At 37.8% G+C, this 26682-nt stretch overlaps 1 protein-coding gene across 1 annotated transcript in view; it reads right to left on the bottom strand.

Annotated features, from left to right (window-relative positions):
- Window positions 1–26682, bottom strand: part of nos1 (nitric oxide synthase 1 (neuronal)) — a 41546-nt gene that overhangs the window by 10115 nt on the left and 4749 nt on the right. The window contains exons 3-22 of the mRNA XM_005743063.2: window positions 24867–24969; window positions 21246–21383; window positions 13677–13822; window positions 13214–13376; window positions 12933–13024; window positions 10798–10939; window positions 10557–10696; window positions 9372–9546; window positions 8668–8769; window positions 8103–8297; window positions 7935–8020; window positions 7309–7453; window positions 6302–6406; window positions 6158–6216; window positions 5935–6051; window positions 4097–4271; window positions 3301–3439; window positions 1837–1915; window positions 1431–1624; window positions 511–680 (exon numbers count right to left, since the gene is read on the bottom strand). Coding sequence (XP_005743120.1) covers window positions 511–680; window positions 1431–1624; window positions 1837–1915; window positions 3301–3439; window positions 4097–4271; window positions 5935–6051; window positions 6158–6216; window positions 6302–6406; window positions 7309–7453; window positions 7935–8020; window positions 8103–8297; window positions 8668–8769; window positions 9372–9546; window positions 10557–10696; window positions 10798–10939; window positions 12933–13024; window positions 13214–13376; window positions 13677–13822; window positions 21246–21383; window positions 24867–24969 — 2665 coding nt within the window. The remainder of the gene's footprint in view (window positions 1–510; window positions 681–1430; window positions 1625–1836; window positions 1916–3300; window positions 3440–4096; window positions 4272–5934; window positions 6052–6157; window positions 6217–6301; window positions 6407–7308; window positions 7454–7934; window positions 8021–8102; window positions 8298–8667; window positions 8770–9371; window positions 9547–10556; window positions 10697–10797; window positions 10940–12932; window positions 13025–13213; window positions 13377–13676; window positions 13823–21245; window positions 21384–24866; window positions 24970–26682) is intronic.

Here is a 26682-nt window from a genome sequence, read left to right as displayed (position 1 = left end):
ACTCTTGGTGCAAAGAGCACCAAATCAGCTATGAGACACATAAAACTATCTGCCATATTCTCTTATTTTGAAACACAGGGAATGTGTTGGTTACTGTTGAAGCTTAAGCACATGGTGACTTTTTATAGAACAGTTCTTGGAAAAGTGATCTAAAAATACGCATACATTTTCATCTCAGATTGGAAATGGGGGAACATATCTTGCACACATCGGAAATCCCTTATGTGTTTGGTCACAAAACAAGTTCAAGCACTCAGCGCTGCTGCAGCTCAGCCATTTGAAAGGTCACTGTAAATCAAAGTAAATATGCATTTAGACGTGAAACACTTTTCAGACGAAAACACTTGGTCGCATATTTGTACGTTTTATCAAAATCGTAAACTAAGGTTCAGTTAGTTTGTCTAATGGATTCTTCTGGTGTCCAACTTTGGGTTCCTTGAAAAGCGCTATATAAATGCAATCCATTATTATTATTATTAAATGGTAACATTGAAAACTAAGTGAATTTACCTTACTGAGGATCTCTAGTTTCTTTCTTTGTTTGTCATTGGTTGCTAGAGCAGCAAACTGCTGGAGCAGCACAGGGCTCGGTGGAGTCGTGATATCCATGAAATACTGGAAAGCCTGGTAGATGGTGCAGGGAGGGATACGGGTCTCATTTGTCCAGTTACTGATTACACCTGCAGAAAATTATAAAGTTAAAGTTGAGTTAATTCATATGATGTACTAGTTTTTTATATGTGTAAGATGAAAGAAAAAAAATGAGGTAACAAACTATAAGAGCAGTCTGTGTGTGTGCAGTTTTTTTGCTGGCTTGTTTTTTGGGAGGTTTTTGCTGCAAAAGCTCTTAGCAATGCTGTTTCCCTGCTACTTGATCTAATGCTAGACAATGTGGAATTTGTTGACTGAAAATGAACTAGCTTGAGAATCAGTATCAAACCAGTCCGAAGATCAGAGCCATTTCTCTGTGTGATAAGCATTTGCTAACACGTTATACACAACACCCTTGGATATGTTGTCTAGTTGTCTGTAATTAGCAAAGTACAACCAAAATGCAAGCAGCAGTATGGAACATGTGATCCTCGAATTGAAAGAAAATTAGATACAGTGAGAGTTGTTAACAACAAGGGCTTGAATTGTGGAGATGAATTTTGAATAAGCACTAATCCTGTGTTTAGCAAATGTCTTGCATCACAGTCACAGAGAAAATCACAGTTAAGTCACCCGGTGTCACCACAACTGTTTGCCAATATGCAGTTCACTGAAAAATTTCTGGGCATGGATATCCTGCTAAAGTGTGACTTCATGATGTCTGCTGTGACTTCTTATTTACATTTGGATTTTGACAACCTGCCCAGATTTTAAAATGCCATTCTCGTGATTGCATGCCTACTGTTTTCGCAAAGTAGCATGACTTTGCTAATACCCACCTAGGGCAGTGTTTCTCTCCTCCAAGAACTCCACTTTGACGATTTGATTGACAGGTGGAGCATCCTCCAGTTTTTCTATGAGAGCTGTTACCAGGTCCTCATGGTTGCCAGGGAAGATGCCCAGATGGTCGCCAGGCTTGTAGCGCAGGCTGTCGTGGTTGTTTGTGTGTAACCGCACAAATATGGTGGAGCGACTATGAAAGGGATCAGAGATTTAGGAAATAACATTGCACCATTTTCAGTCTGTTCCATTTAGTTAAAATGTCACTGTAAACAATGAATGAGTTGGACACCAGAAGAATCCATTAGACGAACTGAACGTTAGTTTACGATTTTGATAAAACGTACAAATATGCGACAAAGTGTTTTCGTCTGAAAAGTGTTTCACGTGTAAATGCATACTTACTTTGATTTTGGACTTTGTAAATTTTGAGATTCAAGCATCTTTGCTCCATAAACTTTCTTCTTGTGAATGCTGTGTAATGCTGTTGGCAGACACAAATAATACATGATTTATGGATTGATTAATAGACATGTTCTTCTTGGAAAAAAATACTTCTTTGATTTCTTTCTGGGAGAGATCGATAAGAAGCTTTATGTACAGACACGCAAGTGTCTGTATATAAAGGGTAAAGGTAAGGGTACATAAAGGGTTTTAGCCCAGCCCTATATCCACAGGCACTCCCATGTCTGTACATATAGTTCAGAGAGTCAGGATCCAATCTTAACATAATGGCATAATGTAAACAACTGTCACATTATGAGATTCAAGCATCTTTGCTCCATAAACTTTCTTCTTGTGAATGCTGTATAATGCTGTTAGCAGACATAAATAATACATTATTTGTGGATTGATCAACAGACCTGTGCTTCTTGGAAAAAAATACTTCTTTGATTTCTTTCTGGGAGAGATTGATAAGAAGCTTTATGTACAGATACGGGAGTGTCTGTACACAAAGGGTAAAGGAAAGGGCACAAAAAGGGTATCAGCCCAGCCCTATATAGTTCAGAGAGTCAGGATCCAAACTTAACATAATGGCATAATGTAAACAACTCTCTACTTTGGCAAAGACAATGCAATGATTTTGTAGCAAAGTTGCTGCACAGACATATTATGCTGAATACTATGTATTCATGGATAAATACATGGATTCTTTTTCAAATATTATTATATTCCACAGCACTAATAAACCAAATCAAAATACATAAAAAATTCTAACTGAAGAACTTCAAAAGAATCATATCATTAACAAACATTAACATCATTAATAACATCAAAGACACATCTTGCCAAATTGTGTAAAATTGTTGTAATATCAAAAAAGGAATCAGAACAAATTTATGGATATTTCTCACTTTATACTGAAATATTTGCCATTTCGCTTCAGATCCCAACCTTTTAATCTCTCTCAACAAGGAAGGGAATATCCTCTGATATCCTCTGACCAAGCCATAAGTCCTGGAATGCTACCCTTTGGTCCCAGGGCTAAATGAGCAGACTAGTCAATGGGTCCCAGTTTGCCCACCCCCAAGCTTACGTCACAATCTGTGTCAGTTTGAAGGTGCCGAAGTACCAAATTAATTTATGGAAATTAAGTAACAGAGCCACTTCAAATCTGGTCCAGTACTTTGAACTCGAGACCTCTAGGGAAAAGTTCTCAAAATCCTATTATAATCTCATTTTGATTTTCTCACACCAGTGCCACAAATCTCAGCTTCAGGTCACGTAAAGGCTGAGTGACTCATCTTTATCAATAACCGTACTACCACACTGCTGATCAATTACAGGTATTTTGTACAGATGAACTTTCCCCTTTAATATTAAGTTGCCACAAGCATTTTGTAACTAAGTACCAAGAGGAACTTTCACCTTCTGTGAGGGCTGGGGCCTCGGCCGTGTAAGTCAAGCGGAACTTGCTCTTCTTCCAGCTGCGATCATTGCTGATCAAGGAGTCATTGGCCTTCTCAATGTTCACGTCATCACCAACACAGAATACATCGCAGGCAGCCTTCACGAGCAGCCACAGAGAAGATAAACAAAAGAGTTGGGAACCCTCCAAGATTATACGTGTCATCGCAATGTCGAGGTCATATATAAGCACAATATTTTAAATGCTAGCTTGACTGTTGCAGCGGTTTTAAAGGAGTGGGAAGACAGTTTGATCTGATCTGTTGCACTGTTTGTAGAAATAAAAGTTCACTAGCTGGGCCCACGTCCTCATTTTAGGTTTGACAGCGTTTTAGTGGGTAAAGGTGAATGCTTTGACATGAATTGAGCTGCGGTTTGGGGAAGGCCTCAAAGGGGACTGGCGATGGCTCCCGGGCCTGGCAGATCCCCATGCACTAAATAGAAATGAAGAAGTTAAAGAATTGAGAACAAGGACGGAGGGAGGGTGGGGCACGTAAACGAGAATGAACAGCTTGCAGAAGTGGGGGACACCTGGAATGAGTGTGTTTGGAGGTGTGGTCCCGCTCCTGAAATTCATAATACATAATCTCCAAGAAAAAAAAACAACAGAAAGAGGATTGTACTGGGATGAACAGCTACTTGACAAGTAACTAACATACCGGTCTTGAGATAAAGCTTAACTCTAGGTTCATAATGTAAACTTTCCAAATACACCACCTTTAACCACGCCCAAAGGGTCTCAGCCCAGGAAACCAACCTTAAAAACTTTCTTGGCCCATGTTCTGAATGACTCCTCCTGGCCACACAGCTCATCTCCCTCTCCCATGCGTAGGATGCGCTCACCCCCCAGCTCTTCAAACAGTGTGTCCACAGCGTGGGCAAAGGCGCAGAAGTGTGGGTAGGCCCTGGAGCCAAGGCCAAACACCGAGAACCTAAACAGAGACACACATATATGAAGAAAACACAGAGACTGAGAGACAGGTAGTGTTAAAAAAAACCAAAACAAAAAAACCAAGAAATAAAACACAAACATACACAACTGCAAACCACCACCACTGTGTCCATGTTAGAAACTTGCCCTTTCCTTCCTCTCAGAATATGTCAAACAGTTGAAAACAGCTGATGTATTTATAAATACGTGTCCTGTCTGAGTTTAGATGGACATAAACATGAAACAGATCACTTTGTTTTTTGAAGGCAGACAACATCTCTTTCCACTTCTTTGCCGTGAGGAAGTCAGCTCACATCTGATCCAAGTTTGAGCAAAATCTCTGTTGTCTTTTCTTCCTTAGCTGATCAGCAAACTGTCAGCTGCAATAAGATTTTTATCCGAAAGGAGTTTTATAGCCATCCTCATGTGGAGTATGCACTGAGGAAACGCTACAAGGAAAACCCTCCATTTAGACATAAATGGAGGAAGAACTCAACTTAATTCAGTTCAATTTTATTTTATATATATATAGTGCCAAATCAAAACAACAGTTGCCTCAAGGCGCTTATATTGTAAGGTAAAGACCCTACAATACAAAGAAAACAGACCCCAACAGTCATATGACCCCCTGTGAGCAAGCACTGCTGACAGTGGGAAGGAAAAGCTCCCTTTTAACAGGAAGAAACCTCCTGCTCCTCTATGTTTACATCTGAGCTCATTCTAAATAATTTATATTATATTTAACCTAAAGTAATCCATCATATTCCACAATATGAGATGTTTAGTTGGTGTCTTGTGAGGGCAACGTAGCTCTAAAACATAGCTTTTCATAAGCTCCATATAACAGACCTGCACCTTTATTTTTTTAATAAAAAGTATTTTACAGTGTATTACACAGTTAACTGAATATCTACTGGGGGTTTTAATATATTGATTAAAAAAATTTAGTTGTGTATTATCAAAACAGCTCACTAAACTTTGTGCATTCAGACAACCACATGATTTTTTATACATGTTAATCTGATATTGCTGGTGGACCCATTCAGCTTGCTAATTTTATTAAACCAGGCATGGTGACAGTTGACATCATTTATCTCCATTAAAGGGTTTCCTTGCTAACTTGCTAAAGGAGCTATTCATTTCTTTACACTGCAGTCTAATTCCCTACCACCAGTACTGATTGGACCAAGTTCAAAAGTAATACATTACTGTAATCAATTTATTTAATGTGTTACATTACATTGTTTTAGTAATGCAATAATGTAACACATTACTGTAATAAATTCAGTAATAACATTACAGTTACAATTATGCTGCTACCTGCATTACAAAGGCTCTACTGTTATCTGCACAAGAGGTGAAAAGAAAGAACTAAAACTAATCAAACATTCAAAGATTTTTTTACTGATTAGATGATAAATGCATATTTATGTATTATGTATCCCATTTGATGTTTCAAAGTGAATGTGCCTGGATATTAAGCCAACATTTAACCATTCTTTTTGCAGCATTTCATTGACTATGAGCATAGCATGTGCCTATCCTATTTAGCATAAGCATTTTTTGTAGTTTTCCTTCCAGATTTCCTTGCTTTCCTGTTTGATAATTTAGGGATAGATTTGCACATAAACACCTGTTATGTTTTTTTAGTTTGCTTTGTTTACCTGACATTAGCAAGTGGTCCGGTGCTCTCAAAGTTAATTTTGGTTTCAGGTTCATCGCTGGATGACTTCCGAGTGTCAGAGTAAGAGGAAACACTGTTAAAACGGACCTTGTAGCTCCTAGAGAATAAGAAAAAAGCAGAGGCACGCACAGGCTTTTAACTCAAGAGACAAAAAATAATTACTCAAGTAAACATTAAAAGCTGGATTGAGATATCAAACTCACTTCCTATCTTCTGTGTTTGTTGTTGGGTGGCACATTTCCATTAAGGCGGCTCCAAATTTCTGCAGCAAAAAAGAGCAAACACATACAATTAGAAGTGTCTGCTGAGCTCTTAATAACTGACAAGTATTAAGTATTCATAAATACCTCTCCATTCTCAGGTGGGTCACCATTCCCAAATGTGCTGGTCACCACTAAAACCAGTGTTTCATGCTCCAGGTCCACAACATCATATTCATCCATAGACATAACCTGCAGGAAAAAAAAGAGCGTTGTACTGATGGAAGCTTAGCGACTTACATGGTGTAGTGTTTATCTCACTCTTGTTTCCTAGACACAGACTCCAAATGACAGCTGACTTGAGCGTGTAAATTAAGGCTGAACACATAGCCGCTGGCAGAGGAGGAGGTTGTAATGACCACTCTGTCCTCGCCTCTAACGAGATGATAATATGCTGCTGCCACACATTGAGCATCCATGATGCATACCACTCAGCATGATGGTGTTTGTCTGCCACAGGCCGCACTTGCATTTCACATGCATATACGCCTCAAAGACACACAACCAAAGGCGTGAAGAGAAAGAAGCCTTTAGCCCCACAACAACCAAGATTCCCCCTAAGCGTTTGCATCTGCCCTGCGATCCATCAGCACACGCCCACTCACAGTGACACACACATGCACAAATCTTCATGCATGAATCTCCTTGTGTGATTGATCACACTGGGAAAACAGGAAGAGCAAATAAAGATAGGACCGGGAGGAAAAATCCCATAGTGTGTGTTTGAGAGAAGCTTCTTTCTCTTGTTTCTGTTTGGTTTTTGTATACAGATTTGCACACCCAGCGGCACTGAAGGATTTTGTCTTAAAACTACTACCCTGTTCTATGCTTTAGTGGATAAATCTTGCCTCCAACCTGCGGCACTTTACTGCATGAGACAAGAGGAAAATGTAACAAAAGATTGGCTTTTCTTTCTTCAGACCTTTTGTCATCTATACTCAGCTGGCATCTGCTCAGCTTTATCAACCAGAGAGCGGGGTTCGGGGGAGGGGTGTCTTTCAGTTCCTCCTTTTTCAATTAGATATTAGAGCAGCGATACATAAGCTAGTTCTCAACCTTTGGAAATGATGATGCAAGGTGGGAGCAAGGGGTACCTTTGCGTCAAAGGCGTGCTTGAAGATTTCACAGAGCGTTTTGGCATAATCTTGCGACTTGCCCGTCTCTGTAGCAAACAGCATTGTGGCTTTAACCCTCTTGGCCATAGCTTGGCCCATGAGTTTCGCTGAAAACTTCACAGCCCTGCAGAGGTGAAGAGAAAGACAATGCAAATGAGATGCAGCAAAGATGAAGACCAACTGAATAATAGAAAGAAAAAAAAGTTTCTTATTGAGCCTCTGAAATTAGTAATAGGCTGGTTCACTGTAGCAGACAGCTACGGATGGATGACAGTTGTGATTACCTAGCTTGTCATCTCCTCAAGGCAATTATAATAATAGCAGAACACGCGCACAAGTGCATGTATACACAAACAAAACACTGACAAAATTCTGATTACTCCTTAAGGGGTTGATTGGATGAATTTCACTGCTGAGCACGCCAGCGTCTTTGTCATGTGTCTAACTTTTGTTTTCAAAGTGAATACCTGCTTAGCCTTAAATTAACAAATACAAATCATTTGTGATCTTTCACATTTAGAGTTGCAATTTAGCTTTGACTCTTACAGTGCAAAGACAAAAAAGGGAAAAGAAATGAATGATTAAGTAAAACCAAGCACACTTACTTGGCAAGCTTCTTGAATCCAATGGCTCTTTTCTTTGTGGGTGTCCCATTGACCCCTTTCCACACGTGGGTATTCCATGGATCGGGCTTTTGCATAGGAGAAGAAAAATCAGGTGATCTTAAATCAAAGAGATCTCATTGTGTGTGGTATGTGGAATGATTTACTCACCTGGTACTCAAAAGAAGGGCTGAGGCGGTAGTTAAGCATTTCTTGATGGAAAACTGGCGTGATGCTCCCTGACATCGGAGGCACAATCCACACCCAGTCCCCAGGACAGCCGCCTCGCACCCGCAACTCATTCTCCATGTGCTTCATGAAGGACTCTGTGGCTGAATGATGGTCTACTATGGTCACTTTGCATGTCTAAGAATAGGTAGCATAGATGGATGGATATGAATTATGTCACAACCAAATAAGTGTTTTATTATTATTCATGAGTGCATTAAAATGGATACACTGAATGCTTACAATGGTCAAGTGCTATTAACAAACAAACAGCTGCACATCTTGTAATAAACCAGTGGAGTATCAAGCTATAATTTGATCACAAATATCTAGTCATTTTGACACCAACAAATTGTTATAAACATGGCTTAACACACTTCACCACGGAATTTGCTCAGCAGTAGCCACTTTGAGTCCAAGATAACTGTAGGCGCTGTTGTTCCAAGGAGCTGTCTAAAAACTTTAAGAAGTTAAAAATCTACTTACTTCAAATCACAGATTTCAATACCTGGTAGCTGTGAAGGACAGCAATATTGATCTCCACGAGTGCCTGATCTTTCCAAAGGGAGGATGTCTTTCTGGTGTCTAAGGCCATTTTGTTTGCCACCTCCTATATAATACAGAAAAAAAATGCCTGACATACCTGAAAATTTTAGTGACATAAACTTTAGCATTTCATCTCTGTGTAGAGTTGCTGTGCTGTGGTCATGCTGTACTGAAGCAAATGGCCCTCGTCATCACTGCAAGCACAGACAAATCCAAAGCTGGCACCCATGTGCCCTGAAGTGCTCTTCATAATTGGACGACTCTGACTGAAATTTTCTTCACTTGTCAGAATAATGTGATACATGCAAAAATAGCAAACACTCTGGTCTCCCTAATTATATGCTATGTCACATATATATTTATACTGCATGCCCTAAAATAATTTGAAGATCTGATTGTTAAATATTACAAAATAGGTTACAATTAAATTTGCCCATCTATAGAAAAATATATTGGTAAACATATTAAAGTATAAAGTACCACAGTTTTCTTTTATATTAAAGGATTTGCAACAAAACATGGAGGAAGAAGAACTGCATTCTGACAGGCTCATTTAGTGACACAATACATGCTTTCTTCTCTGCACATGGCTTCAGTCAATCTGTGCCTGAAATTCTTTTCTCTTCTTCCAATGGAACATGACTGTATTTTGGCACCACACTGTACCTCCAGAATGTTGTAGCGTGAGCTGTCACAGAAGTCTCTCACACCAATCTCTGTGCCCATGTACCAGCCACTGAAGGGGCAGCCCGTGAACTCCAGACCGCCAATTTCCAGCAGCATGTTGGAAACCGCCGGGAGGCCGTACCACTTCAGACCCAGATCTTTAAACCACTCATACCTGAGCAAACAGGGACATGATAGCTAAGGGCTGCTATTTCACATAATTCTACTCATTATAATCCCTACTGAATTTAGGATATTATCCATTGCTTCATTAGTGATGTGAATGGTCTCTAAAATCCTCAAGAGCGCGAGTAATTACTCCTGAGACACATAATTTAAAAGGGGACGACAGCCAAAACAAGCATTAACACAAAGAAATCTACTGTCAGTGCTGGACAGAGCAAGCTGGACCTCTATCTACCTCCCACCACTCACTCTCTGCAATCTCTAAGGGGATTGATAACACTGCTCTCAGTGCATTATTTCCAGAGCTGGGTCTAATCTTGTGTAATGATGAGACACCGTTGGTGGTCCTGGCCTGTGCCAAGCTGCTGCCAGGCTCAAGGCCAGCTGATGCAGGGTATGGAGCAAGAGATGCCAATTTTAGGGGAGTCTAACAGTGAGAATTGTGCATCAAGGGATTCTGAAATATTCTCGGTAGCATGCAGTGATGCACTGATAACCTGTTGTATAGCTTTTTGAAGGTGTGAAAACTTCTGTAGATGTAATATCTAATTCTTCACTGTGATTGCACATATTATAGGACTGCAGCAGCTTAACACTTTAAATATCAATGGCTTTTATGGCATGTGTACAGTGGCTATTGTTGAAAAAGTTTTCTTAAAAGTAATAGAACACATAAGAATAAAAAACAGGAGGAAAGTTAAAATTTCACTAACAAGCCCCATGGTTACCACAAAAGCTGGCATAGCAACAGATAAAGCACAGGCAGCAGTGTTTTCTTGGAATAATCAGCACAGTTGGAAACTGACGATAACCCAATCATAGTTCTTGGCTTAAAAGCACCCTATTGTTTTAGAAGTATTGTTAAAAGATGTTGAGTGGGTGGATCTTTTAATGCAGCCCCCTCTCTTCTTATTTTTGCTAGATTCTGTATGTTTTTTCTTTCTTTTTCTTTCTTTTCTTTTCTTTTTTTGCATTTTCAAGATGAAAGACATAACTCACTTTGGATGTGTGATTGGCACCTCAAGAATGAGGTCTTCAGGGATCTCAAACAGCTCAGGGTCATTCCCATTGGCTTGCAGCAGAAGGGGCAGAACATCAAAACGACCCTTTGGAGCTTTCCATCCAAGCTGCATGCAAATCTAATGACCAAACACTACATGTAAGTTTCGAACAAATAGGATAATAAAAGAAAAAAAAACCATTACTTTACTCATTTAATAGCACAACTCCTCATGTGTACCTCTGTGAATTCAACATTAGCAGGATCTCCCAGGATCCGTCCATCAGGCTGTTTGTAGCCAGCATAGCGAATCAGCTGACTGTTCCACACTCGAAAATCATGTTTGCCATCTGTCCTCTGAGGAAATATGGTGATAGCTGACCTGCAAAAAACAAACAGAAAAAGCTAATAAAAACATGTTATTAATATACAATATAGGCACAACATTTTTTTTTATTATTCAATGATTCTGTCCATATTGAAGTCAAGGGGAAAAAGTTCCAAATATATTAATATTTGGAAATTTCTCAACATTTTCAACATTCCTAACAGATGGTTAGCACTGTGTCAGTAATCAACTTGAAGGAAATGAATTTCAACATCTCAAAAGACTCAGAGAAGTGCCAAAGCTTAGCTACCTTTGGCCTGCTCCACATGATACTGTTACCGTTTAATACTGTGACTGGGTCAAAGTGTTAATACTACTAAGCTGGTTGTAAGTCGTGTGGGGGGAGAATACTAAGCAGCTGGTGTCAATCTGTGCCAGTTGTGTTAATAATCATCATCTGTACAACATTAAGCCTTGTAAAGCCTTGTAAGGTGTCAGCTGTATTGTTAAAGTAACATATAGAAACAAAATATTATTATCTCCCAGTGACCCCAATGTTTTACTTGTTCATTTTTCAAGTTTAGCTGCCTACCTGACTTCTTTTAACAGGAGTTGCTTTATTGTTGAAAAAGAGGTGATATAAATTAAATAATCAGGAGTAAATTCTGCATTCTTGAGATTTTGCTTCCTCTGTCACCTCAGTCTTCCACCTTGTTTGTTTTGTTGACTTGGATAATGATTTCTATTGCTTTTTTGCCGTACAACTGGGGTCTTGTCCAGGACAGAAACCTGATTTATTTATTGATTTTACCATCTGTACACCTTTGTTCCAGTCTTGGTCTAATCAAAGGATGCAATCATTAAATAATAATCAGTAATATAAAGTCTGCATTTTTAATTTCCAATTACTTTAATTATATAAAGTGTAGAACTAAATAAAGCCAAGAGTTGTATAAGAAAACTTAACATACATGTGCTAATTTTACAGTATATGACAACGTTTTCCTGTGTTAAGTAATTTTGGCACAGATCCATTTGACATCTGCATTTCATAAGTAATGATACATTTTAAAATGATCTTTTTCTTTATAAAGTTATCACTATTATGTAAAGGAGTTATTACAGTTATTAATAAGTATTTCTAAACAGCTGATAAGTTCCTTACTAATGAATAATTGACAGGTTTAAGGCCAGTAATTAAAATGTGTGAGCTCTCTTCCTCTTCTAATATTGAAAGGATTAATAAATAGTTTATGACTATATAGAGTTTTTAGAAAAATGGTAGATATTCAGAAACATGAAATGTTTTGTTTATTTGCAACCTTTTTAAACCTTGTTACCTTGTACAGTGCTACTTTTTATATAATATTATCAGTATGTAGACCAAGAGTATCATACAAGAGCACAGTATTTTTTATAAAAATAAAATAAGATACTATTATATGATAATTTTTTTGGAGTTATTTAGAACCAAGTTATTTTTTTCAATTCACCATGTGATAATTATATTCCTATTTCTGAATCTGTGGCCATTTATATTAAAGCCAGCCATCCAGAGAGCTGTGGATTGGATATTATAATGGCTCTTTTCAGCATGCATATCTGAGTTGACTTCCCTAGGCCAGGCTAAGTGTAGTAATGAGTCAGAAGCTATCCATCATCCAAGAAGTAAATGTGAGGTGTCACATGTGATTAGGACTTGGCAGAAAGTGAGTGAGGCTTTGCAGGTCTGACAAATGACTGCTTGTTAGTAAGGTCTGGCACTTTACCAACAGGGCAATGATTGGTGCTGAGATGCTGACAAATAGATAGACAGGCTGCAGATAGTGTCAGATACAGCGTTAAGAGAGAATGCTGACAGATGGGACAGTGGGTCAAGTTAGGGTAGTCAGAGAAAGAGTGGCGTGATGGGGGCAACACATGGAGAGAGGAACAAGTGCAGTGGAAGGAATACATGGCGAGCAGTACCAAATCAAAGAAAAGACAATAAAGGAAAAGAAGGCTTGAGAAAAGAGCTGAGCACTTTGCACTATATGTATGTGTTTACCTCAGATTCCCTTTGTTGGTGGCGTACTTAATGTGGTTACAAATGTAGTTGTACATTCCATGGGCTGTTGTGCAGTCTCTGGCATCAAAAACCTGAAAAGCAAATATAAAAACAAGAAATCTGAAGTATTATGAGTGCATAATAGGAAAACATCTAAATGTTGGCAGAGATGTATCCATCTATATAACTGTCTACATTATTTGACAAGCTGTCAGAAAAAAACATTAACAGCACAAATCTTAGACAACAGCATTCATGGATTTCAGGCATTCTGAAATTACCTGTAGTTTGGACCACTGAATCCTTCCCACACATCTGGCAGCATTTCTCCAGGCATGCTTGGCTCCATAAATCAGTTCAGTATCTTTGAGTTGATAAGTTCCTGAAGCTTCTATCTCCTTGGTCACCTCCTCCAGCCTGTCCACATGGGCTTTAGATCCATACCTGTTGACAGGACAGGGTATCATAAAATAAAAGATCAGGTACATATCTTCTTTTGGCCTAATGATGTGTCTCTGTCTAGGTTTCAGTCAGTCCTGTATGGAATTACTCTGTTCTGCATATTGTTTTGACTAGAATAAAGAATACACTGTATAGTACTATAAGAATAAAAAGACACAAATAACCTAAACAGCACAACATCATAAGAAATTGCTATTATTTCTCCTGTTTCACAGAATTTTGTTTGCGTTGGTACATGCTCTGAGACTTAATCTCTGTCTAGGTATCACACAGGTTGCTTGCCTTTTGATAGAGGTATAGTACTGGTCTATGAAATCGGTGGCCAGTGGAAGAAGCTCTTCTTTAGTTCGGACTTCATCTGGTTTGCGGATGTGCTGGTTGGGCATCACCACAGAGCCAAGGCACACATTTTCGGAACAGATTGGCATCTGAAAAGAAAAGTAACATGCACAGATTAGAGAGGGATTTGGATGAATGTATTATTATTTTTAATTTAACCTCCTTTAATTTGTCAACATACAAAGCAAGAGTGTGGAGAGAATAACAACTGGCTTCATTTTATGGTTTTGTATATCAATATATCTTACTTTCCAAAACTGATAAACAAGAACCTAGCTTTTAATGGCTTAAATCATCTTGATTGTGTGCATAACCAGGTGGTTATTTTCTTTTACTTCTTATCTTTCACTCTCCTCGAAACATTCCGCTCACTCGCAAAACATGTTCAGCATCGATCTTTGTTTTGTGTTTGTATACAAACTAAGAACATCATTAAAAGGCAGAATTTTGTGTTACTTGATATGAAACAGAACTGAAGGACTGTAATTTTGCATGCACATTTAAAATTCTTTTCTTGGTCTTTTAACTTTGGCTTTGTGTAAAACAGTCGTAATTTCAGTTATAAGAACTCAAGACAGTAACACCATAAAACATGCTAATTCTGTTGACAGGCACATTTACCTCAAATCTTTCTTACCAATAATTGCCATTAGATTGTAGTTATTGTTTTAATTATTATCAAGACCTACTCCTAACCTTTTAATATACAAAGCAACATGGCTTTGGTAAATTACATCCACTCACCAGGTATTTGTTATATCATGGTTATGATCATATTCTACTTGATTCAAATAAAGATAATTTCTTCACAATTCCTGGACACTTAATGCATAGAAAGATTGTAACTGTTACATTTCTTTCACAATATCACTCACACATGGCTGGCACGCATGTTAATGAATGAGTAAGTCGGTGAGTCATAGATTGGTATCGTTCCACTAAGCTGAGACAGGAAGACAGAATAAGGAGGAAAGATTAAAAAAAAAGAACGAAAGACAGTGAAACAGGCAGATGCAAGGAGAACATTGCTCATAGCAACCTTGTTTGGTAACTTTAATGTGATTAAAGTTGAAGTCAGCTGTCACTTTGGTTTGCCGTCACCAGCTTAGAGAGAAAACGAATGAGTGAGCAAAAGCTCACGACAGAAATGATAGCACGGGCGTGCAGTTGAAGAGGAAATTTGACAGTGACCCTTGCAGTGCTAAAATTGGCTTGTTACACTGAGCCACCCACTTACACTGTCCAAACACTCAGACATGCACCAACAGTGTGCCCCCCCAAAAACTTTGACCCTTCCAACTAACCTAAGACGTCACTCAGCAAGAGCAGAAAAAGGAAAAAAAATTCTGTTGAACTGCACAAACAACATCACAGTAAATCAAGAAAAGGGAAAATGTGAAAAGGAGTTGAGAGAGAAACTCAGGAAGAGCTATAAAAAAAAGCAAAGTACGTATAATTATAAGGAGGTTGAAGAAAAGATAATTAACAAAACAAAAAGACAACAGAAATAAGACTAAAAAACAAAAAAGGTGGTGGTTAAAGTACGATGATGGATGTGGAAGGTAAGAGGAGAATAAGAAAACTGATGATTAAAACACAGAATGTTAAAAATAAAACAAAGGAATCACTTGTGCTCCAGCACGTCCGCTCCTCATCCTGCTTTAGGCATTCATGCCAGCCAGCTGTCCTTTTCGAAAAAGACGGATCATCCACGAATACAGCAGAGTCTGTGATATACAATAAATCTGAAAATGCTATTACAGACCATTCATTGGGATGCATGTGACAGCCTGTTCGATAAGTCACCAAAGTAATTAGGCTGCCGGTTGCTGTTTACAAATGGCTGCAGTGTTTTGAAGGGTGAATACTTAAACAGCACAGCTCACCTTGTGTTTGGTAGACTGGCTTACTAACTAGAGGAGGAAACTTTAGCTGCATGACAAAATAGAAAACAAAATAGGTGGACCGAGCAGTTTAGGAAAATGCATAGCAAGAAATACTTTTTACATAGTCTTTGCATAGCCGAGGCTTTCTGAGGTATTATCCTCAAACTATTTAGAGGTTATCTTATTTACCAATTAGAGCCACCCTACCATCTCACTGTTTTAGGTCCTAAAGCCCAAGAACACCAGTAAAGATAATGTGTTGCATTAGGTTTGCAGCACAGTTTTTCATTAATAACAATATCAGCTTTGTGACACATTGAATCACTGAAAGATACTCATGACTCTCAAGTCTTATGGCATTAAGTATGCCAATCTTTCACATCCCCCTTTTACCTCAATGTTTATTGTCTTGGACTGTAGCACAGTGGCTTTGCATGATTCAGAATTCAAAATACTCTTTATTTATCATATACAGGACCTTGTTGTACTATTCCCTAGTATTGTTTGATTATGACAAGAACCAAAGTAAATATTACTTCAATAAATATTGAAATTTCAATTTTAACAAAAAAACCCAAGAAAAGTTTGGTTTTTTTTTAATTTAAAGAAATTCTTGGCCACACTGAGGGATGTCTGTAGTGGCAGATGGACAACAAAAGGCCCAGGAAGGAGTGAACTTGAGAATTTGAAAGAACTGGTGTGGATGGTATTCATGGAGACAGAGCTAGAGAGTCAACAACAAACCAACACATCAGTTGAGCACTACCTAAAGCTGCAATTAATGAGCTTTCTGGAGATTCACCTAAAATGTTTACTTCTTCAAGACAGATTTTGGTAATCAAATCTTCTCTTTATGTCTCATGGCTAGATATGAGGTTAGCAATTAGTCTGTTTGTTTATTTCTTTTAAGACAGACGAAAGCACACAGTTGAAAAGGAAATGTTATGGTTCATTTACATTGCATAAAACCTAAGAACTTTGTTGGAAAAATGAATGGAAAAAGTAATACCTTTATCCATCCTGTTTTGTTTTTTGGAAACCAAAACTTCAAAAATTTAAATTCAATTAATATCCTGTCCTGAGCCATAGTTTATTCCCATGAAGCAACAACAAGTGCCTGCTGTTTGCAATTAGATAGTTTGACCAACAGTATGACATTTGAATGAAATCATGCAGATGTCATACAGAGTGGATAAGAAAGTGGTTTTTTGCAAATACACTGACATTGTTATTTGAAATGGTATAAAGCTATATTTATCAGTAAGTACACTGGCAGAAAACAAGGGAAACCATCATAGGACCTCAGTAAAGACATGATACACTGAATCTGGTACAGGCTTTCTCTCAGTCTTTAAATACCCCTATAAATGGTAAAGTACATGATAGTCACCACTTCCAGGTCTTCATTGTCCTTTGTACTCTAACAAAGCTTTTTATGTGTGTTTGGGCTTATTATCCTGTTGCTGTATGAATCATTCTCCACAAAGATGCAAAAATGCGGGAAGCATGTCGCTCAAGAATGGAGTGCTTCTTCTTCGTCAGGGTGCATTCATTTTGGTGGTGCTATCCAACTGTGTTTGATACACCGTGAATGTTTCAAATTCTGTATCTGGAATGAAGCATGTATTGAAATGCTGATACTGTGGTCAGTTTGGTCTGCATGCTTTATATACATCTGGTGCAGCTTCCACAGTCTTTTTGAGTTCACTGCTCCCTCGAAACATGACAGTCACAGTTAGGAAATCATTAGACATTAGGAAAGCCCAACATGAATTTGAGCTCTTGTGCTTAGATGTTTTATTGTGATGCAATATTCAGCTACTTAGTAAAAAATGTTCTGATGGAAATGTAAGGGAAAGCAATAGTTATAAAAGATGCACAATGGCTTCAGACTGACTTGAATAAGCCTCCACGGAGGCTCAAATCCCTTACATTGACAAATGAAAACATGGTTCACTGGAAGCAAACACACCAGTAAAATAGCAGTCAGTTTAATCATGTTGTTCCTATTTTAATAAAAAGCATTTTTGTTTCAGTTTTACTGTTATGATTTGAATTTCATTTTTTATCTTTGCAGAATCATCCTAAATAGTATTTACTGACTGTAATGTGGTCCTACTTGTCCAGCTGGTAAGACAATACTTCATCTGACAGAAAAACCATAACACTCATGTACACCTCTGAGCCCTTTGTAGTTAAATCACTCCTAATATGTTTAAAATGGACTCCATTCACATTTTTGAAAACTTGTGCTTTAAATGTAAGCAGTGGATCTGTTATGACACCTAGTTGTTTAAATATTGTCTTCTCCCTCCTATAGTTAGATTGAATTTGTCTGATAAACTGATAAACTGTCTGGAGAAAAATAACCACATATTTTTACTGACTTCGTGTAGTCACAGAAATCTACCCATGTGCATTATTTTAAAACGTGTTTGCCTCGTTTCTGATTTCAGGATTTTGTGACACTTAATAAATGAAACAATCATTTGAAAACTGTACTGAAAACTGCCATGTAAAAAACAACAACAACAAACCTAAAAAAACTGAAAACAAAAAGAAGATAAAATGTCGAAAGGGGCACTTTTTAATGACATGTTAACCATATCATCAGCACACGTGTGGGAAGTAGATGGACAAATGTCAGTTTATCATCATGAACATAAAAGCTAAACAACAGAGAACCCTAACTTGAACCTTGAGGAACTCCAAATTTATCATTAACTATTTGTGAAGTTTTGTTATTATTTTCTTTCAATTTGTAAGAAAATATTTTATTCATTCATTTACATAAGATGGAATTTTAATCTTTGAAAACTTGATGATTAATTGTATTTAAAGATTTCATTAAATCAAGTTCACAGCCATGGTTCACTTGCCCAATTCGGCGTTAATATTTTTGAATGCAAACCAAAGACACCAAATTGCAACGAGTGAGAAGTAAGAAAAGATGATCTGTTCAAAGGTCAATTGCAGTGTTAATTTTTATACTACAGGAAAGATAATTACTGATTTGAAATTACTAGTAGTCATGTGATCACCAAAATTAAACACAGGTTTTATTGCTGCAGTTTTCCAAACACTCCATTATTGATGGACCCAATTAACATTTTTATAATGAGAGAATTAGTGCCTCATTATGAGTTTTGATAAATATTATATTGAATATGTGCACAGCTTTTGTCCTTGAACAATTAAGAGAATTTCTGAATTTATTACTTCTCAAAAATGATTAATTATTTCTTATTTGGGAGACGAAAAGAAGAGTGCAATGTTATCACAGAGCTCCAGAGTCTACGTAGAGAGGGAATCAGAGCAGATTGATGGAGCAAGAAAAGATTAGCCATTAATAGTGCAGACTTTTGTTTTGTTTCTTTGTTTTCAACCAATAATCAGCATTTCTTGATAACAATTTCTCAAAACCACAAAAATAATCTCCAGTTTCGATCTTATAGCATTTATAGTAGCTTTTTAAATGTAATACATTATTATATAATTTTTGTCAATTATTGTGGTTCGCCTGTGATGCTCAAGCTCTGTTCTACTATACAGATGTTTTGTAGTCGAGTTGTGGGGTTTTGCTGGGAAAAGTGATGGTGTCATAATATATCATGTGTAATTCAAGTTTTGTGGCTCTGAATGTGATGCTATTGTTGTCAAATAAAAAAACTTTTTCTGATATGTTACAGGTGAATAGAAATGGTTAATCTTAGCCCTTTGCTATAGGGTTTCTAGGCAACTTGACAACATCAGAATATATGATATAGATAAGAGCCTTCAGAGGCCTAAGATCCACCTGTTTGCCAAGTTTTTTTTACTTTACAAGTTTCTTTTCTTTTTTATTTTATTCCTTGAATTTTTAAAACTTGTTGTGGCTGAGGGTGAACTCTCTGTTGCACCATTGGATTTGTCGCATTTTTGCCTTCAAGTTAGCCTACTGATCACATCACACCTGTGAAAATGTTATGTGAAATGATCACACCTGGAAAACTACTGACACACTTTGTGATCATGCCATTTAATCAGTGCTGTATGATACACTGCATTAAACTCGCATCAACAATGGCTTTCCGAGTCAGTTATCATGCTGAGGTTAGGCATTAGCTCAAAGCAGAAATCATCATTTTCTGTTTAATATTCACATCTCACGATGAGTATTAAAGGTACATCTACTATTTTATGAATCCTAATGTATCACTTAATGCCTTTCATTATTAATGTTTATTAAAGCAGCTGCAGATGGTTGATAAAGGGATGAATGAATTGGTTTTCTTGAGCCACTCATGTTACTGATTCATGAATGTATCAGCATTTTGGACAAAAATATCCACTAAACATTACGTATTTAATTTCCCAGCACTCTCTTCTGAAAATGCTGAGTCATCGAGTCATGACTACATGAGTCACTATCTGACCATGTGAGCTGTCCCAATACGGTAGGCTGTGCCAGTGATATGTTGTTTTTCGGTCTGAAGAATTAATTGTTTCATAAGCTTCACCTAGATTTACCTAACCCCCCTGATTTCCTGCTTAATTCTAATGAGCTGAATCACCAACAGTTCAGACAGGATTCTACTAATGTATGAATGGTTAGCGAGAAGCAGCGAAAAGGCAGACGCCATGCTGTGCTATTGTTTTCCAATCTACTTGACTTGCAGATTATGTGTTGGTAAGTCTGCAGGCTAAATGCATATTCAGTCAACCAAGACACTGTACTTTATGTTCATCAGTGCCTTCAAGATTACCATTTAAGTCACAGACATCTGTCAACTTTGTTAGTCAGCTTACAGTATAAAAGCTGTGCTCGTACCTTAATGCAAAAACTGACACAAAGGGTTTCAGCATGGAAAACCAATCTGTTTCCCCCTTTTGTGATATGTCAACAAATGCAAAATCACAACTATATTTCTTGTTATAGCTGATAAAATTATTAAATCTTGTATTAACCTTTGTGTTTACAGAATCTTGTCACACACTCTCTTTTTAAACTTGTTATCAGTATTCACCATATTTCGTGACAATGAAAACCCCCAGTACATTGTGATTCAATTCAATAATGAATACACTCTTTATTAAACTCTGTGGTTGTTTCGGGAGAATTAAGCAGTTTGTTTTGTGAGACAGAACTCCATTTGATTGCACATAGTCTCAAAACATTTTTCAAGCATAAAAGCCAAACACTTTTTCATGTTTCAGCTTTTAGGAGTTTGCTTTTGTTCTTTTGCTTAAGAGATGTCAGCCGTAAAGCGAATATAGTTTATTTGTCTAAAAGTACAACAGGCTGAAGATTATGGGAAGATGTGATTTAGAAAAATTGTACTATATGCATCACTACTTGCAGGTTTCAACACTAAAAAAATTAAATAAAAAAAAGAATATAAACACAATATTACATTGCATTAAGATTGCATCATACAGGTGTTTCTTTTTGCCAGTAGTTCTAATCTTTCTTATTCAGTAAAGGGATTTAGAATGTGAAGAAACAGCATACTACATAATTGAATCATCCAAATCTTTCTCACCCTTGCTAGGATGGTTTTCTGTGACAAACACAGATGCTATAGCAGGCTCCTTGATCTCTGTGATCCTAAGGATCTTTTCTTCAGGTGAGTTTTAATTGTCTTACCTTGCTGGAGCTGTGGTGGAGTGTGTCACTGTAGATGGTGCCAGTCTCCCAGTTCTTAATCTTTATAAAGCGGGGGCATTTGGAAGGGCTGCCATTCTGCAGTGACTTACTGGGTGAGGTCCTGCCCTCAGCTGGAGGCTGTAAAAAACACAGAGACATTCACACATGACTCATTTCTTCAGACCCTTGTACTTTAACTGTCTAATATGTTCTGGCCTCGGTAATACTTTTGGTGGAAACTGGATAGATTGTTTATAACTGGGAGTCATACCGAAGTAAGTTGAAAAGTGACGCAGACCTCCCACTGCCAGGAAATGGATTTGAGTGCATAAAGTTGGACATGAGAGTTTGACGTAAGAATACTATGTGAAATATCTGAAAGCATTTCAACTGGCTGCCTCAGTGAACCTCAGCCCTTTGTTCTCAAGGAATATTGATTTGTGATTGTGCTTATGTCTCTCTCACTCAGGCCTATGCACAGAAACCATCTGCATTCTTTCCTTTCTCCATTTCTCTCCAGAATAAAGGCAATCAGCATTTAACAGCAGGTTGATGGCAAGCTAACTCTAGGCTCACACGGTTTTCCAGTACTGTAGCTATTGACTGATGAATGGCTGCAATTTAACCCCAAAGCCAACTGTAAGAGCTCCTAGAGAAGGCGGCAAATGATTGCCAAAGATCAGAGTAATCAATTGCACACCTTGGAAGCTCTTTCATCATCTTCCACAGCTTTGTTAGTCAAACAGTGGTGCAGCTTTTGAAATACTTGCTTGCATGCTTGCTGGAGCAATGAATACCGACAGTGTCACACTTGTGGGGTCTCACTGTCATTTGATGTCCTCTCAAACTGTAGGAAGGAGTGAATAGAATCTGATTTTACACGCACAAGTAGTGTGTTTAATGCTCGAACAACAATAACCCCCGCCGAGCACCTCAGATATGACGTGAGGTTGTGGATAAGATGAAAGATCATTGTACCATAAGGAGAATGCACATCAAACAGGCAAAGTATTTCGGATGTGGAAAAATTAAGCCTTTCTGACTTAAAAAAGAAATAAAAGTTGTGTATCATTTGAATGTAAGGCTTGTTGTTCACGGGCTGGAAGATAGCTTTGGCATTTACATTTATTTATTTTTATTTTTATTTTTTATCGCCATCTGCAAGTTTCAGAGAATCGCGTTTCTTTGAACAATCGCTAAATACAGTATAGATGTGGGTTTTTTCTGCCATCAAGATCCTTTTAGAATAATTCTCCCTACATGTTTAACTTCCAGGTAAAATGAATTATTTTATGCGTTTGTTTATTTGATTGTAACAGCTCAAGTTAGGTAAGGGGAAAAAGTGATTGCCTAAGACTAGCCCATTGTCATCCTTGTTATGACCCAATGTACTGTACAAAGATGGTCACTGTTTACAAATGCAAAGATAATACAACCTAAAACATAATCACACCATAGCCAGTGGTCTTAAGACACTTAAGGGATGGTGTTTCCTTTTGCTCTTCCCATAATCTGGTTGCAAGTTTTGCTATCTGTTAATTTAAACATAGTTTGGAGTGAGAATCTCAAACCACATCATGAAAGTGCATTTTTGCCCAGTTTGGTGTGGGAACATGTGAAACGGGCCACTTTCATGAATAAATCAGCACTCTAAGTCTGATAAGACATAAACATTTTTCATCGGAGGGAATAGAAGAAAGGTTTAATCTTGTTTTGTTTTAATCCAGTGAAGGTCTGCCTAAGTCTTTGTTAGACTTGAGGGTGATAAGCAGCAAAACAAAATAAAGAAGAATAAAACAAAAAAAAAAAAAAAGAATACTGGATTTCCATCCAAAGTCTGCAGTTTATTGATAAAATCTGCAAGCAACAGCTGCTATTACAGTCTTCAACTGATAATATTGTTGGCACCACAAGTATTTTGAATGGCAAAACTGCATAAATAATATGTTCCAGTGCCTAATGTCAAAAAAGCATTTGCTGGTGCATGTATCATGCTTTATCTGTTTAAATGACCCAGTCCTCCCCAAGATATTACACACAGACTTATCTCTTATTTTAAATCCTATTATCCATCATGAGCCCTCAATATCAAGAATAAGGTGTGGTTATGTCAGAAGGGAGGATCCATGGTGCTAGAAATTAAGATAATTGAAGCTAATTAGATGAAAATGATTTCATAATGGGGCATAATCATTTTCTGGTAAATGTGGTTATGCAGTAAAGTTCCCCACCCACCCAAACAAAACCCTCTGATGGGAAATCAAGATGAAGCGCACAGGACAGATGTAGATATGAATAGAGAAATGAATGAAATTGAGAGTTTGAGAGAAGAGATATGTTCTATATTTTAGATTTTGAAGACAAATACATTTCTGATTTGACAACTGATGCCTTCTTCAGTGATGATTAAGCCATAATGTGCAAAAAAAGGAAGCACAGAGGCATATTTTCTGTTTTCAGTGGAGTATCAGAGTTGGTGACTTCATAAATCACTAGACGGTTGAATATGAGAGAACATCCCACCACCTTGCCTTTTCAGTCAGCTTATTACACATTAAATTATGCAGAAGCTTAAGTGAGAGACACATGGAAAATCCTTCACCAAAGTGAGAAAACTAATTTGCAGGGCATCAATGTGTCACTTAAAATCTTTGTAGTCAAAAAGGGGAAAAAATCATCTCCATTTTCTGAAACTATTTAACTTTTGTGTTTTTAATGAACTTATTGCTTGAGTCTGTCACATTAAGTACTAAGCAGGGAGCCATCAAAGTTAGTATGAGTGTCTAGCAAAACGCCTGCAGGGGAGGTTCCTGCTGCATGAGTAAGTGCACATATACTGGACACACATTGATTCCAGTTCCCAAACACACATTCTCACAGGCAGATAGGCTTCCTCAACTTTAGCAACTACACACGACAATGAAAGACATATGGCTTCTTACTCCATTAAACATTTCCACTCTGTTATCAAGCACCATCCATATCTCCCCTCCCTCCCTCTTTCTAACCCTCTCGTACATATATTCTCTCAAGCATCCACATTAACACTCTCTCTTGTGGAGGTCTGAGAGGATGGATCAATTTAAGAGGGGTCACATTTGATGGTGCGAGACAGATCAGCAGCTGCACGCATTCATTAGGCCATCCTGTCTCATTGATGGGGCCTTGAAGTGGGATAACCATGTGCAGATTACTATCCCTATCGCTGACATTTAGACCTGTGGCCAGATCCTTCTGTGTAGAAGGCATAATCTGGGTTTAATGCTGCACAATCTTGCTGATGGTTGGATCTAATGTCTAGGTGATAGGATCTTAAGCAAAGGCTTTGCACAATGTAAAAAGAACATGGATGTGCATGCTCAGTTTGTGAATGCATGGGACCATAGAACACTGTGGATGATTGTTTTAAGGGCACAGAACCATAAAGGCAGTCACAGATTTACATGCATTACACAGCTGAACTAACCAAGCCTGCACAGGAAGACTCGAACACACAGGGAACACAAAAAGGTTTATTTTCCAAATTCTTGATCTATCAAAGTATAGATGAAAAACTTATGCTTACACCTGCTTTCTTTCACTCTAAATCATTTCAAGGGCTGGGAATTTGTTTCACTTTACCTTGTCAGTGTCAGCATTGTTAAGCACCACCGGCATGTTTTCCAGCATTCTGTCATTATCTGGCACCAGCTGTGGGGATGTGCCATTTCCCATGCCAAGGTCCCTAGAAGTCAGATACAATTTTCTGTCAGGTGTATAAACTCGCATCTGGTGCAAACTAATCTTTCATTTTAATTTAAAACCTCATCCAAGACATGCATACACATACACGTCAAACAAGCATTCTGTTTTGCAAAGAACGAACAAAAAAAAGAAGATCTGTAGACACTCTAAAATACTGTTAAATAAGGAAACCCTGTACAATTTTTAAAAGCTCTGCACACCCACGAAGGAATTTCTCTGTTCAGAACATAGTGGGTGCACAAAGACAGGCATAGCTCACCGCTTCAGTCAGACACATTTATGTGACTAAACTTTTACACTGAAAACACAGATTTTAAGTTCATTTCAAAAGTGTTTCTGCTACTTTTAAGTTGTTAAACTGAACTGAAAATACTTTGCAAGTTCATGCAAATAAGTGGTAGTGAAAAAACATCCGTTTAGCATCTCTTGCCTATGTGGTCTTTGTTTAGAAATTCATGTGTTTATTACTAGTTCAATTCTACAGCCTAAACTGTTTGTGTGTGTAATAGTAAGAAAATACAGATTTAAGTGTTTTCCTGAATCGAAAATCAGACACAGAGATGCATAAACAGATGGTGAATCAAGGTGACTGACCGCAGATCTGTTTTTCTTTCAGTAAATAGCCCTACAGTATGAACGGCTGTTATTCATCAGAGATAAAAGAAAAAAACATATGAACAGTGAGAGCTCTCTGTGAGCTGTAACTATCTAATCCTAAGAGATTGAATGAGAAAGGGGGGAAGGGATATCCCTGAGCTGCCGCTCTTGCAAACCATATGAGACCAAAGTCGTCTTTGTGTAATTTCAAGTTTGCGTTCCTCCAATCGAAAGCGCCCACGCACATTGTGCCTCCTACTTTCTTTCACACTCCCCCTCCCCACCCCCATAAGCATGCGTGCATGCTAATTGTAAATTCTCACAGGCATCCTTTCTCCCTTTCACACCCCCTGTCACACTGTATCTCTTTATTGCCGCAATTTGCGAGATCATATTCATCCCCACAAATCGGAGGTGGAGTTCAAACATGCAGAAACAATGAGAGAAGTTGCATGTGTCATTTGTCATTAGCTCTGACTCAACCTCATGCTTAATTGTGAAACTGTAATTGCTTCTCCTCTGAAAACAAGCAACACTGGCTATAATGTGAGTTTATTTTCTGTGCAAATAGGTATAATTTGCAATGAAAAAATGACCAGAGATTAAAAAAATATTAGTATTAAAAAATATATTAGTATTATTCATCACTCTAACCTTTCTCTCCTCAGCATCTCTTTAGAAATAATTTTCCGACAGCAAAATAGAATTAAGTTAACTGACTCTTACCAGTGCTGAACAAATCTCAGCATGTACAATCAAATGTATTTAAATCCCTATTTGTGGGAGCACAGGTGGCAGCATTAGGTACGGTTGTTTAACCATACACTTTGCTGTTTTTGCATTGAGGTTTTTCCTTTTGTTGTGTTCTGTCTTTTCAGAGCACGTGTTTCTCAAGAAGGCAATGAATCACTCAAAGGGTATTTATGAAAGAGAGGAGGATGCACATGGATTGGTCAAGAATGAGATATTGATTCAAGGAGACTGCAGCCTCAATTTGATTTCAATTGGTCGTGGGAGTACAATGGTAGATAACTGAGACGCCGATAACAGTACACTGTGCAGAGCATGTAGACTGAATCGAGGATGCTATATTATC

This window comes from Pundamilia nyererei, unplaced genomic scaffold (assembly GCF_000239375.1).
Source record: "Pundamilia nyererei isolate P.nyererei 1_Seehausen unplaced genomic scaffold, PunNye1.0 scaffold00127, whole genome shotgun sequence".
Classification (NCBI taxonomy): Eukaryota; Metazoa; Chordata; class Actinopteri; order Cichliformes; family Cichlidae; genus Pundamilia; species Pundamilia nyererei.
The sequence above is the reverse complement of the archived record's forward strand: the minus strand, read 5'-3'. Positions and strand labels throughout refer to the sequence as shown.